Source organism: Leucoraja erinacea, unplaced genomic scaffold, assembly GCF_028641065.1.
Source record: "Leucoraja erinacea ecotype New England unplaced genomic scaffold, Leri_hhj_1 Leri_215S, whole genome shotgun sequence".
Lineage (NCBI taxonomy): Eukaryota > Metazoa > Chordata > Chondrichthyes > Rajiformes > Rajidae > Leucoraja > Leucoraja erinaceus.
In genome coordinates, this window is record NW_026576116.1 from 48,654 (window position 1) to 62,500 (window position 13,847).

At 49.6% G+C, this 13,847-nt stretch overlaps 1 protein-coding gene across 1 annotated transcript in view; it reads right to left on the bottom strand.

The window, feature by feature from the left end:
- The window catches only part of huwe1 (HECT, UBA and WWE domain containing E3 ubiquitin protein ligase 1), a 165,521-nt gene that overhangs the window by 16,684 nt on the left and 134,990 nt on the right, over window positions 1-13,847 (bottom strand). The window contains 4 exon segments of the mRNA XM_055666224.1: window positions 1,007-1,124; window positions 4,683-4,928; window positions 6,606-6,764; window positions 8,349-8,445. Coding sequence (XP_055522199.1) covers window positions 1,007-1,124; window positions 4,683-4,928; window positions 6,606-6,764; window positions 8,349-8,445 — 620 coding nt within the window.

Below are 13,847 nucleotides of genomic sequence, written 5' to 3' on the forward strand. Positions count from 1 at the left end.
CCACACACACACACAGTTTAAGAATAAGGGGTCGGCTGTTTAGAACGGAGACGAGGAAACACTTTTTCTCACAGTGAGAGTTGTGAGTCTGTGGAATTCTCTGCCTCAGTGGGCGGTGGAGGCCGGTTCTCTGGCTGCTTTCAAGAGAGAGCTAGATAGGGCTCTTAAAGATAGCGAGAGAGAGTCAGGGGATATGGGGAGAAGGCAGGAACGGGGTACTGATTGTGGATGATCAGCCGTGATCACATTGAATGGCGGTGCTGGCTCGAAGGGCCAAATGTCCTCTACTCCTGCGCCTATTGTCTATTGACAAAGGGCGTAGCCTCAGAATAAAAGGATGTACCAGGACAAGGGGTCACAGCTTTAGGATAAGGGGGAAATCATTTAAAACCGAGATGAGGAGAACTTTTTTCACACAGAGAGTGGTGAATCTCTGGAACTCTCTGCCGCAGAGGGTAGTTGAGGCCAGTTCATTGGCTATATTTAAGAGGGAGTTAGATGTGGCCCTTGTGGCTAAGGGGATCAGAGGGTATGGAGAGAAGGCAGGTACGGGATACTGAGTTGGATGATCAGCCATGATCATATTGAACGGCGGTGCAGGCTCGAAGGGCCGAATGGCCTCTACTCCTGCACCTAATTTCTATGTTTCTATGTACCTTCAGAAAGAAGATGAGGGGGCGACAATTTACTATTTTAGTTAAACAAAGCCAATTAACCTGGATAGACACAAAAATCTGGAGTATCTCAGCGGGTCAGGCAGCATCTCTGGAGAAAAGGAACGGGTTGAGCCTCCAGATATGCTGTCCGACCCCATGAGTTACTCCAGCTTTTTGCGTCTGTCTTTGTTTAAACCAGCACCAGCAGTTCCTTCTCACACCCGCACGAACTTTGGAGAACGCACGGGGAGAAGGCACAATCTTTGTATAGACAGCGCCCACCGTGGTCGGGATGGGACCCGGCTGAGGCAGCGCCCCCCAAAACCCGCGGTCACTGCGCCGAACCTTACTTGCGTTTGACGTCGAAGTCGAGGATGCGGATGTAGTCGACGAGAACTGCGAAGGGGCCGTCGGCCAGGTGCGTGGTGGATTGCCGCAGGATCTGGTTCAGAACGGTTCGGTGAGTCTCTGCAAAAAGAAATAAAAAACAAACAACAAATGCAGCTCGGAGCGGCTCGTTCACAAGTTTGCAGGAGTAGAATTAGGCCATTCGGCCCATCGTCAATCAATGTTATTTGTATGGCACATTGAAAAACAACTCAAGAGTAGGAGTAAACGGGTCCTTTTCACAATGGCAGGCAGTGACTAGTGGGGTACCGCAAGGCTCAGTGCTGGGACCCCAGCTATTTACAATATATATTAATGATCTGGATGAGGGAATTGAAGGCAATATCTCCAAGTTTGCGGATGACACTAAGCTGGGGGGCAGTGTTAGCTGTGAGGAGGATGCTAGGAGACTGCAGGGTGACTTGGATAGGCTGGGTGAGTGGGCAAATGTTTGGCAGATGCAGTATAATGTGGATAAATGTGAGGTTATCCATTTTGGTGGCAAAAACGGGAAAGCAGACTATTATCTAAATGGTGGCCGATTGGGAAAGGGGGAGATGCAGCGAGACCTGGGTGTCATGGTACACCAGTCATTGAAGGTAGGCATGCAGGTGCAGCAGGCAGTAAAGAAAGCGAATGGTATGTTGGCTTTCATAGCAAGAGGATTTGAGTATAGGAGCAGGGAGGTTCTACTGCAGTTGTACAGGGTCTTGGTGAGACCACACCTGGAGTATTGCGTGCAGTTTTGGTCTCCAAATCAGAGGAAGGACATTATTGCCATAGAGGGAGTGCAGAGAAGGTTCACCAGACTGATTCCTGGGATGTCAGGACTGTCTTATGAAGAAAGACTGGATAGACTTGGTTTATACTCTCTAGAATTTAGGAGATTGAGAGGGGATCTTATAGAAACTTACAAAATTCTTAAGGGGTTGGACAGGCTAGATGCAGGAAGATTGTTCCCGATGTTAGGGAAGTCCAGGACAAGGGGTCACAGCTTAAGGATAAGGGGGAAATCCTTTAAAACCGAGATGAGAAGAACTTTTTTCACACAGAGAGTGGTGAATCTCTGGAATTCTCTGCCACAGAGGGTAGTCGAGGCCAGTTCATTGGTTATATTTAAGAGGGAGTTAGATGTGGCCCTTGTGGCTAAGGGGATCAGAGGGTATGGAGAGAAGGCAGGTACGGGATACTGAGTTGGATGATCAGCCATGATCATATTGAATGGCGGTGCAGGCTCGAAGGGACGAATGCCTCTACTCCTGCACCTAATTTCTATGTTTCTATGTAACTCACGTTCAGACCGAAAGGTCTGAATGATAAATGAAGGAATCTAATCCAAAGTGCCGTACATCAGAGTGGATACTAATGTACTACATACAACAGGCCTAACAATACATACATACACTGTTTACAGTGCGCCTCAAAAACGCTAGGCAGTAGAAATAGGTTTTAGACAATAGGCGCAAGAGTAGGCCATTTGGCCCTTCCAGACAGCACTGCCATTCAATGTGGCTGATCATCCCCAATCAGTACCCCGTTCCTGCCTCCTCCCCATATCCCCTGACTCCCGCTATCTTTAAGAGCTCTCTCTTGAAAGCATCCAGAGAACCGGCCACCAGGCAGAGAATTCCACAGACTCACAATTCTCTGTGTGAGAAAAAGTGTTTAGAAACATAGAAACATAGAAATTAGGTGCAGGAGTAGAGGCCATTCGGCCCTTCGAGCCTGCACCACCATTCAATATGATCATGGCTGATCATCCAACTCAGTATCCCGTACCTGCCTTCTCTCCATACCCCCTGATCCCCTTAGCCACAAGGGCCACATCGAACTCCCTCTTAAATATAGCCAATGAACTGGCCTCAACTACCCTCTGTGGCAGAGAGTTCCAGAGATTCACCACTCTCTGTGTGAAAAAAGTTCTTCTCATCTTGGTTTTAAAGGATTTCCCCCTTATCCTTAAGCTGTGACCCCTTGTCCTGGACTTCCCCAACATCGGGAACAATCTTCCTGCATTTTCCTCGTCTCCGTTCTAAATGGCCGACCCCTTATTCTTAAACTGTGTGTGTGTGTGTGTGTGTGTGTGGCCCCTGGTTCTGGACTCCTCCAACATCGGGAACATGTTTCCTGCCTTTAGCGTGTCCAAACCCTTAACTAGGAGCCCAAATCTGTACGCAATACTCCAGGTGTGGTCTCACCAAGACCCTGTACAACTGCAGTAGAACCTCCCTGCTCCTATACTCAAAAATCCTTTTGCTATGAATGCTAACATACCATTCGCCTTCTTCACTGCCTGCTGCACCTGCATGCCTACTTTTAATGACTGGTGTACCATGACACCCAGGTCTCGTTGCATCTCCCCCTTTCCTAATCGGCCACCATTCAGATAAGAGTCTACTTTCCTGTTTTTGCCACCAAAGTGGATAACCTCACATTTATCCACATTATACTGTATCTGCCATGCATTTTCCCACTCACCCAGCCTATCCAAATCACCTTGCAGTCTCCTAGCATCCTCCTCACAGCTAACACGGCCCCCCAGCTTTGTGTCATCTGCAAACTTGGAGATGTTGCCTTCAATTCCCTCGTCCAAATCATTAATATATATTGTAAATAGCTGGGGTCCCAGCACTGAGCCTTGCGGTACCCCACTAGTCACTGCCTGCCATTGTGAAAAGAAACTTACAAAATTCTTAAGGGGTTGGACAGGCTAGATGCAGGAAGATTGTTCCCGATGTTAGGGAAGTCCAGGACAAGGGGTCACAGCTTAAGGATCAGGGGGAAATCCTTTAAAACCGAGATGAGGAGAACTTTTTTCACACAGAGAGTGGTGAATCTCTGGAACTCTCTGCCACAGAGGGTAGTTGAGGCCACAGTTCATTGGCTATATTTAAGAGGGAGTTAGATGTGGCCCTTGTGGCCAAGGGGATCAGAGGGTATGGAGAGAAGGCAGGTACGGGATACTGAAACATAGAAATTAGGTGCAGGAGTAGGCCATTCGGCCCTTCGAGCCTGCACCGCCATTCAATATGATCATGGCTGATCATCCAACTCAGTATCCCGCACCTGCCTTCTCTCCATACCCCCTGATTCCCTTAGCCACAAGGGCCACATCTAACTCCCTCTTAAATATAGCCAATGAACTGTGGCCTCAACTACCCTCTGCGGCAGAGAGTTCCAGAGATTCACGACTCTCTGTGTGAAAAAAGTTCTTCTCATCTCGGTTTTAAAGGATTTCCCCCTTATCCTTAAGCTGTGACCCCTTGTCCTGGACTTCCCCAACACATCGGGAACAATCTTCCTGCATCTAGCCTGTCCAACCCCTTAAGAATTTTGTAAGTTTCTATAAGATCCCCTCTCAATCTCCTAAATTCTAGAGAGTATAAACCAAGTCTATCCAGTCTTTCTTCATAAGACAGCCCTCTCAATCTCCTGAGTTGGATGATCAGCCATGATCATATTGAATGGCGAATGGTGCAGGCTCGAAGGGCCGAATGGCCTACTCCTGCACTAATTTCTATGTTTCTATGACCCGTTTACTCCTACTCTTTGCTTCCTGTCTGCCAGCCAGTTCTCTATCCACATCAATACCCAATTGAAACTTTGAATAGCGTAAACGCCGCCACGCTAAGTACCTACCTGCGAAGCGCAGGAACCTCTGAGTGTCCGGAGGCAGATTGGAGGAGATATGCATGGAGGATGGTTCGCGGGAGAAGAAGGGGTCGAGGGAGGAAGGGGTGGCCGGGGTGACGGGGGCGGGGGAGAGGGGCGGCGCCTCGTCCTTGATGTGCGCCAGCTGGCTCTCCCTGGTGTCACGGACGGCGGGCTTGCTCTCCCGCTCGGTGGCGTGGACCAAGAAGAAGGCCTCGACTGCGGGCTGCAGCACTGTGCGGGAACAAGAGAAAGAGAGAGAGTTTAGAGTTTACACCTTAGAGATACAGCGTAAAAAAATCGAAGGAGCTGATCATGGACTTTAGGAGGGCACATCAAGGATTTGAGTCTAGGAGCAGGGAGGTTCTACTGCAGTTGTACAGGGTCTTTGTGAGACCACACCTGGAGTATTGCGTACAGTTTTGGTCTCCAAATCTGAGGAAGGACATTCTTGCCATAGAGGATTTGAGTCTAGGAGCAGGGAGGTTCTACTGCAGTTTTACAGGGTCTTGGTGAGACCACACCTGGAGTATTGCGTACAGTTTTGGTCTCCAAATCTGAGGAAGGACATTCTTGCCATAGAGGGAGTGCAGAGAAGGTTCACCAGACTGATTCCTGGGATGTCAGGACTGTCTTATGAAGAAATACTGGATAGACTTGGTTTGTACTCTCTAGAATTTAGGAGATTGAGAGGGGATCTTATAGAAACTTACAAAATTCTTAAGGGGTTGGACAGGCTAGATGCAGGAAGATTGTTCCCGATGTTGGGGAAGTCCAGGACAAGGGGTCACAGCTTAAGGATAAGGGGAAATCCTTTAAAACCGAGATGAGGAGAACTTTTTTCACACAGAGAGTGGTGAATCTCTGGAACTCTCTGCCACGGAGGGTAGTTGAGGCCAGTTCATTGGCTATATTTAAGAGGGAGTTAGATGTGGCCCTTGTGGCTAAGGGGATCAGGGGGTATGGAGAGAAGGCAGGTACGGGATACTGAGTTGGATGATCAGCCATGATCATATTGAATGGCGGTGCAGGCTCGAAGGGCCGAATGGCCTCTACTCCTGCACCTAATTTCTATGTTTCTATCATCCGAGGATGTACACTCCATTGAGTATAAATGGGGATCCTGTGGATAGGGTGAACTGTTTTAAATATCTGGGAGTCCACATCTCCGAGGATATGACATGGGCATCACACGCCTCAGCACTCGTGAGTAAGGCAAGGCAGCGCCTTTACCACCTCAGGCAATTGAGGAAATTCAGAGTGTCTCCGAGGATCCTCCAGTGCTTCTACGCAGCGGCGGTGGAAAGCATCTTGTCCGGGAACATTACCATCTGGTTTGGGAATTCCTCTGCCCAGGACAAGAAGGCTCTGCAGAGAGTAGTGCGTTCGGCCGAACAAACGCACTATGGGAACTTCACTCACCCCCCTGCAGGAACTATACAACAGGAGGTGCAACTCCAGAGCAAATAAAATCATGGGAGACCCCTTCCACCCCTGCAACGGACTGTTCCAGCTGCTACGGTCAGGCAAACGCCTCCGTTGCCATGCGGTGGGGGCGGAGAGGTTGAGAAGGAGTTTCTTCCCAGAGGCAATTCGGACTGTAAACGCCCATCTCACCAGGGACTAACTCTACTGAACGTTTTTTCCTTCCACTATTTATTATGTAAAAGAATATGTGTGTTATGATTGTGTTTATAATTTGTTTGGTTGTTTTGTTGTTTGTCTTTTGCACAAAAGTCCGCGAGCATTGCCACTTTCATTTCACTGCACATCTCGTATGTGTATGTGACAAATAAACTTGACTTGACTTGAAATCTTCCGTGAACTTGACAATCTCGCATTGTGTAAGCGGGATCCCGTCCGTCGCTGCCTGCCCCCCCCACACGGTCTGAACAGCGGACCCCGCCTCACCCAGAACGGCGTGTTGGTCGTGGGATTCCTCCAGCTCCTTCAAGCACTCGCCCAGCATGTTCCACAGCTCGTCCAGGCTCAGCTGCTCGCTCAGCAGCGGCAACTCGGGTAACCTCTCCTCCTCTTCCTTCTTCTCGCTCGCCTGGCTCGCTTCCGCGGCTGGGGGGGGGGGGGGGTGAATAGACAAACATGGCTTCCGTCAGACCGAACCGTGAGCGGTCTGCAATTTCCGATTCTTTTTCTTATTGCTTAATTTTATTAGAAGCAATTGTACAAGGAAAAAACACTCGGCATCTAAGATTACACAATTATCGCACAGCTTCATTTGTAACCTTCTGACCTGAAAATGAAAAAAGGAAAGAAAGAGAGAGCAAGAAAGGGAAAAGATCGCTCGAAAAAGAGCAAAGGAAAGACCCCAAAACTACCAAAGAATTGTGATCGAAAATGTGGTATGTTAGCATTCATAGCAAAAGGATTTGAGTATAGGAGCAGGGAGGTTCTACTGCAGTTGTACAGGGTCTTGGTGAGACCACACCTGGAGTATTGCGTACAGTTTTGGTCCCCTAATCTGAGGAAAGACATTCTTCATAGCAAAAGGATTTGAGTATAGGAGCAGGGAGGTTCTACTGCAGTTGTACAGGGTCTTGGTGAGACCACACCTGGAGTATTGTGTACAGTTTTGGTCTCCAAATCTGAGGAAAGACATTCTTGCCATAGAGGATTTGAGTCTAGGAGCAGGGAGGTTCTACTGCAGTTGTACAGGGTCTTGGTGAGACCACACCTGGAGTATTGTGTACAGTTTTGGTCTCCAAATCTGAGGAAAGACATTCTTGCCATAGAGGATTTGAGTATAGGAGCAGGGAGGTTCTACTGCAGTTGTACAGGGTTTTGGTAAGACCACACCTGGAGTATTGCGCACAGTTTTGGTCTCCTAATCTGAGGAAAGACATTCTTGCCATAGACGGAGTACAGAGAAGGTTCACCAGACTGATTCCTGGGATGTCAGGACTTTCATATGAAGAAAGACTGGATAGACTCGGCTTGTACTCGCTAGAATTTAGGAGATTGAGAGGGGATCTTATAGAAACTTACAAAATTCTTAAGGGGTTGGACAGGCTAGATGCAGGAAGATTGTTCCCGATGTTGGGGAAGTCCAGAACAAGGGGCCGCACAGTTTAAGGATAAGGGGGAAATCTTTTAGGACCGAGATGAGAAAAACATTTTTTTTCACACACAGAGTGGTGAATCTGTGGAATTTCGTGCATTTCGTTGTCTCTGTACTGTACACTGACAATGACAATTAAAATTGAATCTGAATCTGAATTCTCTGCCCCAGAAGGTAGTTGAGGCCACACAGTTCATTGGCTATATTTAAGAGGGAGTTAGATGTGGCCCTTGTGGCTAAAGGGACCAGGGGGTATGGAGAGAAGGCAGGGATGGGATACTGAGTTGGATGATCAGCCAGGATCATATTGAGTGGCGGCGCTGGCTCGAAGGGCCGAATGGCCTCTACTCCAGCACCTAAATCTGCACGTCTTTGGGTAGTGGGAGAAAACCTACGCAGGGAGAACTTCACGGGGAGAACGTGCAAACTCCGTGCAGAAAGCACCGGTGGTCAGGATGGAACCCGGGTCTCGGAGGCGCCTCTGCGCATGAGTGTAGACGCTCGTGGCAAGACTATGCGCCACGCTCTCCCCAAACTCCGCACCGCGTGGCTCGAGGGTCGCGAACCGGCAAACTCACCCAACGACAGCGACTCTGGTGCGGCCGGTGAAGGCTGGTCCACATCCATGGGCGACTCGTCCCGACGAGAAACTCCCTCCGCGGGATTCGATTCCGACTTTGGGAAGGGAGAGAAGGAGAGAGAGGAGAGAGAGAGAGAGAGAGAGAGAGAGAGACAGAGAGAGAGAGAGAGAGAGAGAGGGAGAGAGAGAGAGGGGGAGAGAGAGAGACAGAGAGAAACAGAGAGAGAGACAAAGAGAGTGACAGAGAGAGACAGAGAGAGAGAGCAGACAGAGAGAGAGAGAGAGAGAGAGAGAGAGAGAAACAGAGAGAGAGAGAGAGAAAGAGAGAGAGAGAGAGAGAGAGAGAGATAGAGAGAGAGAGACAGAGAGAGAGAGAGAGAGAGAGAGAGAGAGAGAGAGAGAGAGAGAGAGAGAGAGAGAGAGAGAGAGAGAGAGAGAGAGAGAGAGAGAGAGAGAGGGAGAGAGAGAGAGAGAGAGAGAGAGAGAGAGAGAGAGAGAGAGAGAGAGAGAGAGAGAGAGAGAGAGAGAGAGAGAGAGAGAGGGGGAGAGAGAGAGAGGGAGAGAGAGAGAGAGAGAGAGAGAGAGAGAGAGAGAGAGAGAGAGAGAGAGAGAGAGAGAGAGAGAGAGAGAGGGAGAGAGAGAGAGAGAGAGAGAGAGAGAGAGAGAGAGAGAGAGAGAGAGAGAGAGAGAGAGAGAGAGAGAGAGAGAGAGAGAGAGAGAGAGAGAGAGAGAGAGAGAGAGAGAGAGACAGAGAGAGAGGGAGAGAGAGAGAGGGAGAGAGGGCAGAGAGAGAGAGAGAGAGGAAAAATAAAATGTCAGTAACTGGAGCAGCGACTGGGGCAAGACGGGCAAAGACTTTTGGAAAGACCCAATGTGGGGAGAGTTGGAGCGATCAGTCTAATGACAGACGAGGTTCTGACCCACCCGTGGAGGTTTGGGGGGGCCCCAGAGGGCGCAGCCTCAGAATGAAAGGACCTAGCTTCAGGATGGAGATGAGGAGGAATTCCTTTAGCCAGAGGGTGGTGAATCTGTGGGATTCGCTGCTGCAGATGGCGGTGGAGGCCACGAGTCCATAAGCGGAGATCGATAGCTTTGACTTTTAGGTTTTGGCCCTGGCACCAACCACCTGACACCTCTTTGTATTTCTCTAAAGTCTCAGGCAGGAGGGGATGCGAGGAGCATTTATAAAATAAAAGATGAGATAGCCGCACATTTGGATAGCAGTAACAGGATCGGTCCGAGTCAGCATGGATCTACGAAGGGGAAATCATGCTCGACTAATCTGGGATTTCTTGAAGATGTAACTAGGAGAATGGACAAGGGAGAGCCAGTGGATGTAGTGTACCTGGACTTTCAGAAAGCATTTGATAAGGTCCCACATAGGAGATTAGTGGGCAAAATTAGGGCATATGGTATTAGGGGTAGAGTGCTGACATGGATAGAGAAGTGGTCGGCAGACAGGAAACAAAGAGTGGGGATTAACGGGTCCCTTTCAGAATGGCAGGCAGTGTATAGTGGGGCAGCGCAAGGCTCGGTGCGGGGACCAGCAGTGACTAGTGGGGCAGCGCAAGGCCCGGTGCGGGGACCAGCAGTGACTAGTGGGGGCAGCGCAAGGCCCGGTGCGGGGACCAGCAGTGACTAGTGGGGCAGCGCAAGGCTCAGTGCGGGGACCAGCAGTGACTAGTGGGGCAGCGCAAGGCTCGGTGCGGGGACCAGCAGTGACTAGTGGGGCAGAGCAAGGCTCGGTGCGGGGACCAGCAGTGTCTAGTGGGGCAGTGCAAGGCCCGGTGCTGGGACCAGCAGCTATTTACAATATACATCAATGATTTGGATAAAGGGATTCAAAGTAACATTAGCAAATTTGCAGATGACACAAAGCTGGGTGGCAGTGTGAACTGTGAGGAGGATGCTCTGAGAATGCAGGGTGACTTAGACAGGCTGGGGGAGTGGGCAGATGCATGGCAGATGCAGTTTAATGCGGATGAATGTGAGGTTATCCACTTTAGTAGCAAAAAACAGGAAGGCAGATTACTATCTAAATGGCGTCAAGTTGGGAAAAGGGATCTGGGGGTCCTTGAACAACAGTCTATGAAAGTAAGCATGCAGGTACAGCAGGCAGTGAAGAAAGCCAATGGCATGTTGGCCTTTATAACAAGAGGAACCGAATATAGGAGCAAAGAGGTCCTCCTGCAGTTGTACAGAGCCCTAGTGAGACCACATCTGGAGTATTGAGTGCAGTTTTGGTCCCCTAATTTGAGGAAGGACATTGTTGCTATTGAGGGAGTGCAGCGTAAGTTTACAAGGTTAATTCCTGGGATGATGGGACTGTCATATGCTGAGAGAATGGAGCAGCTGGGCTTGTACACTCTGGAGTTTAGAAGGATGAGAGGGCATCTCATTGAAACATATAAGATCATTAAGGGTTTGGACACGCTAGAGGCAGGAAACATGTTCCCGATGTTGGGGGAGTCCAGAACCAGGGGCCACACACACAGTTCAAGAATAAGGGGTCGGCCATTTAGAACGGAGACTTTTTCTCACAGTGAGAGTTGTGAGTCTGTGGAATTCTCTGCCTCAGAGGGCGGTGGAGGCCGGTTCTCTGGATGCTTTCAAGAGAGAGTTAGATAGGGCTCTTAAAAATAGCGGAGGCAGGGGATATGGGGAGAAGGCAGGAACGGGGCACTGATTGGGGATGATCACATTGAATGGCGGTGCTGGCTCGAAGGGCCGGACAAAGAGGTGAAGGCACAGTTCGTGGTCTCAGCCGGACGCTCGCTAGCGGCCAGAATTCGCGACACCCCGCTTCAAGACCCGCAAGAAATCGCAGAGAGTTGTGGACAGTTGCAGCCCAGATCATCGCGCACACACACACACACAAACCAACCTCCCTTCCTTCCTTCCATCGCCTCCATCTACACCTCACGCTGCCTCGGCAAGGCCGGCAGCATCATCGCGGACCAGTCTCACCCCCCCCGTCACTCCCTCTTCTCCCCTCTCCCATCGGGCAAGAGGTACAGAAGTGTGAAAACGCACACACACACACACACCTCCAGATTCAGGGGCAGTTTCTTCCCAGCTGTTATCAGGCAACTGAACCATCCTCTCACCAACTAGAGAGCGGTCCTGACCTCCCATCCACCTCGTTGGGAGACCCTCGGGCTATCTTGAATCGGGCTTTACCTTGCACTAAACGTATAACCCTTCATCCTGTATCTGTACACTGTGGACGGCTCCATATTATCTAAATGGTGGCCGATTGGGAAAAGGGGGAGATGCAGCGAGACCTGGGTGTCATGGTACACCAGTCATTGAAGGTAGGCATGCAGGTGCAGCAGGCAGTGAAGAAAGCGAATGATATGTTAGCTTTCATTGCAAAAGGATTTGAGTATAGGAGCAGGGAAGTTCTACTGCAGTTGTACAGGGTCTTGGTGAGACCACACCTGGAGTATTGCGTACAGTTTTGGTCTCCTAATCTGAGGAAGGACATCCTTGCCATAGAGGATTTGAGTCTAGGAGCAGGGATGTTCTACTGCAGTTGTACAGGGTCTTGGTGAGACCACACCTGGAGTATTGCGTACAGTTTTGGTCTCCAAATCTGAGGAAGGACATTATTGCCATAGAGGGAGTGCAGAGAAGGTTCACCAGACTGATTCCTGGGATGTCAGGACTGTCTTATGAAGAAAGACTGGATGGACTTGGTTTATACTCTCTAGAATTTAGGAGATTGAGAGGGGATCTTATAGAAACTTACAAAATTCTTAAGGGGTTGGACAGGCTAGATGCAGGAAGATTGTTCCCGATGTTGGGGAAGTCCAGGACAAGGGGTCACAGCTTAAGGATAAGGGGGAAATCCTTTAAAACCGAGATGAGAAGAACTTTTTTCACACAGAGAGTGGTGAATCTCTGGAACTCTCTGCCGCAGAGGGTAGTTGAGGCCAGTTCATTGGCTATATTTAAGAGGGAGTTAGATGTGGCCCTTGTGGCTAAGGGGAACAGGGGGTATGGAGAGAAGGCAGGTACGGGATACTGAGTTGGATGATCAGCCATGATCATATTGAATGGCGGTGCAGGCTCGAAGGGCCGAATGGCCTCTACTCCTGCACCTAATTTCTATGTTTCTATGAACAGTCTTTCCGCTGACTGGATAGCACGCAACAAAAAAGCTTTTCACTGTACCATACATAGAAAATAGCTGCAGGAGTAGGCCATTCGGCCCTTCGAGCCAGTACCGCCATTCACTATGATCGTGGCTGATCATCCAAAATCAGTACCCCGTTCCTGCCTTCTCCCCCCCTATCCCTTGATTCCGTTAGCACAAAGAGCTCAATCTAACCCTCTCTTGAAAATATCCAGTGAACCGGCCTCCACTGCCTTCTGAGACAGAGAATTCCACAGATTCACAACTCTCTGGGTGGAAAAGTGTTTCCTCATCTCAGTCCTAAATGGCCGACCCCTTATCCTTAAACTGTGTGTGGCACCTGGTTCTGGACTCCCCGTCATCGGGAACATGTTTCCTGCATCTCGCCTGTCCAATGCTTTAAGAATTTCATATGTTTCTATAAGAGCTCCCTCTCATCCTTCTAAATTCTAGTGAATGCAAGTCCAGCCTACCCATTCTTTCATCATATGACAGTCCCGCCATCCCGGTAATTAACCTGGTGAACCTACTCTGGGCTCCCTCAATAGCAAGAACGTCCTTCCTCAAATTAGGGGACCATAACTGCACACAATACTCCAGGTGTGGTCTCACCAGGGCCCTGTACAACTGCAGAAGGACCTCTTTGCTCCTATACTCAACTCCTCTTGTTATGAAGGCCAACAGGCCAAAACTGCACACAGTACTCCAGGTGTGGTCTCACTAGGTCCCTGTACAACTGCAGAAGGACCTCTTTGCTCCTATACTCAACTCCTCTTGTTATGAAGGCCAACAGGCCAAAACTGTACACAATACTCCAGGTGTGGTCTCACCAGGGCCCTGTACAACTGCAGAAGGACCTCCTTGCTCCTATACTCAACTCCTCTTGTTATGAAGGCCAACAGGCCAAAACTGCACACAGGCGGTGTACTCCAGGTGTGGTCTCACTAGGTCCCTGTACAACTGCAGAAGAACCTCCTTGCTCTTAAATTCAACTCCTCTCACAATGAAGGCCAACAGGCCATTCGCTTTCTTCACTGCCTGCTGTACCTGCATGCTTACTTTCAGTGACTGATGTACAAGGACCCCCCAGATCCCGTTGTACTTTTCCCAACTTGACACCTTTCAGATAATAATCTGCCTTCGGTGAGAACATGGATGGGTGACATTTTGGGCCAGGGATGTCACCAACTTTGCGTTCTGTTGTGAGAGGGGCTGAGAAAGGAAGCGGAAGTCGGGAGATGCAGAGAACCCTCTCTCGCGGGCAATCAGAGACGTCAAGCACATACACGCCAACACAACCCTCTTGTTCCGCCAAAGGTTCATAAGACACAAAGGAGCAAAAATTAAGGCCACTCGGAT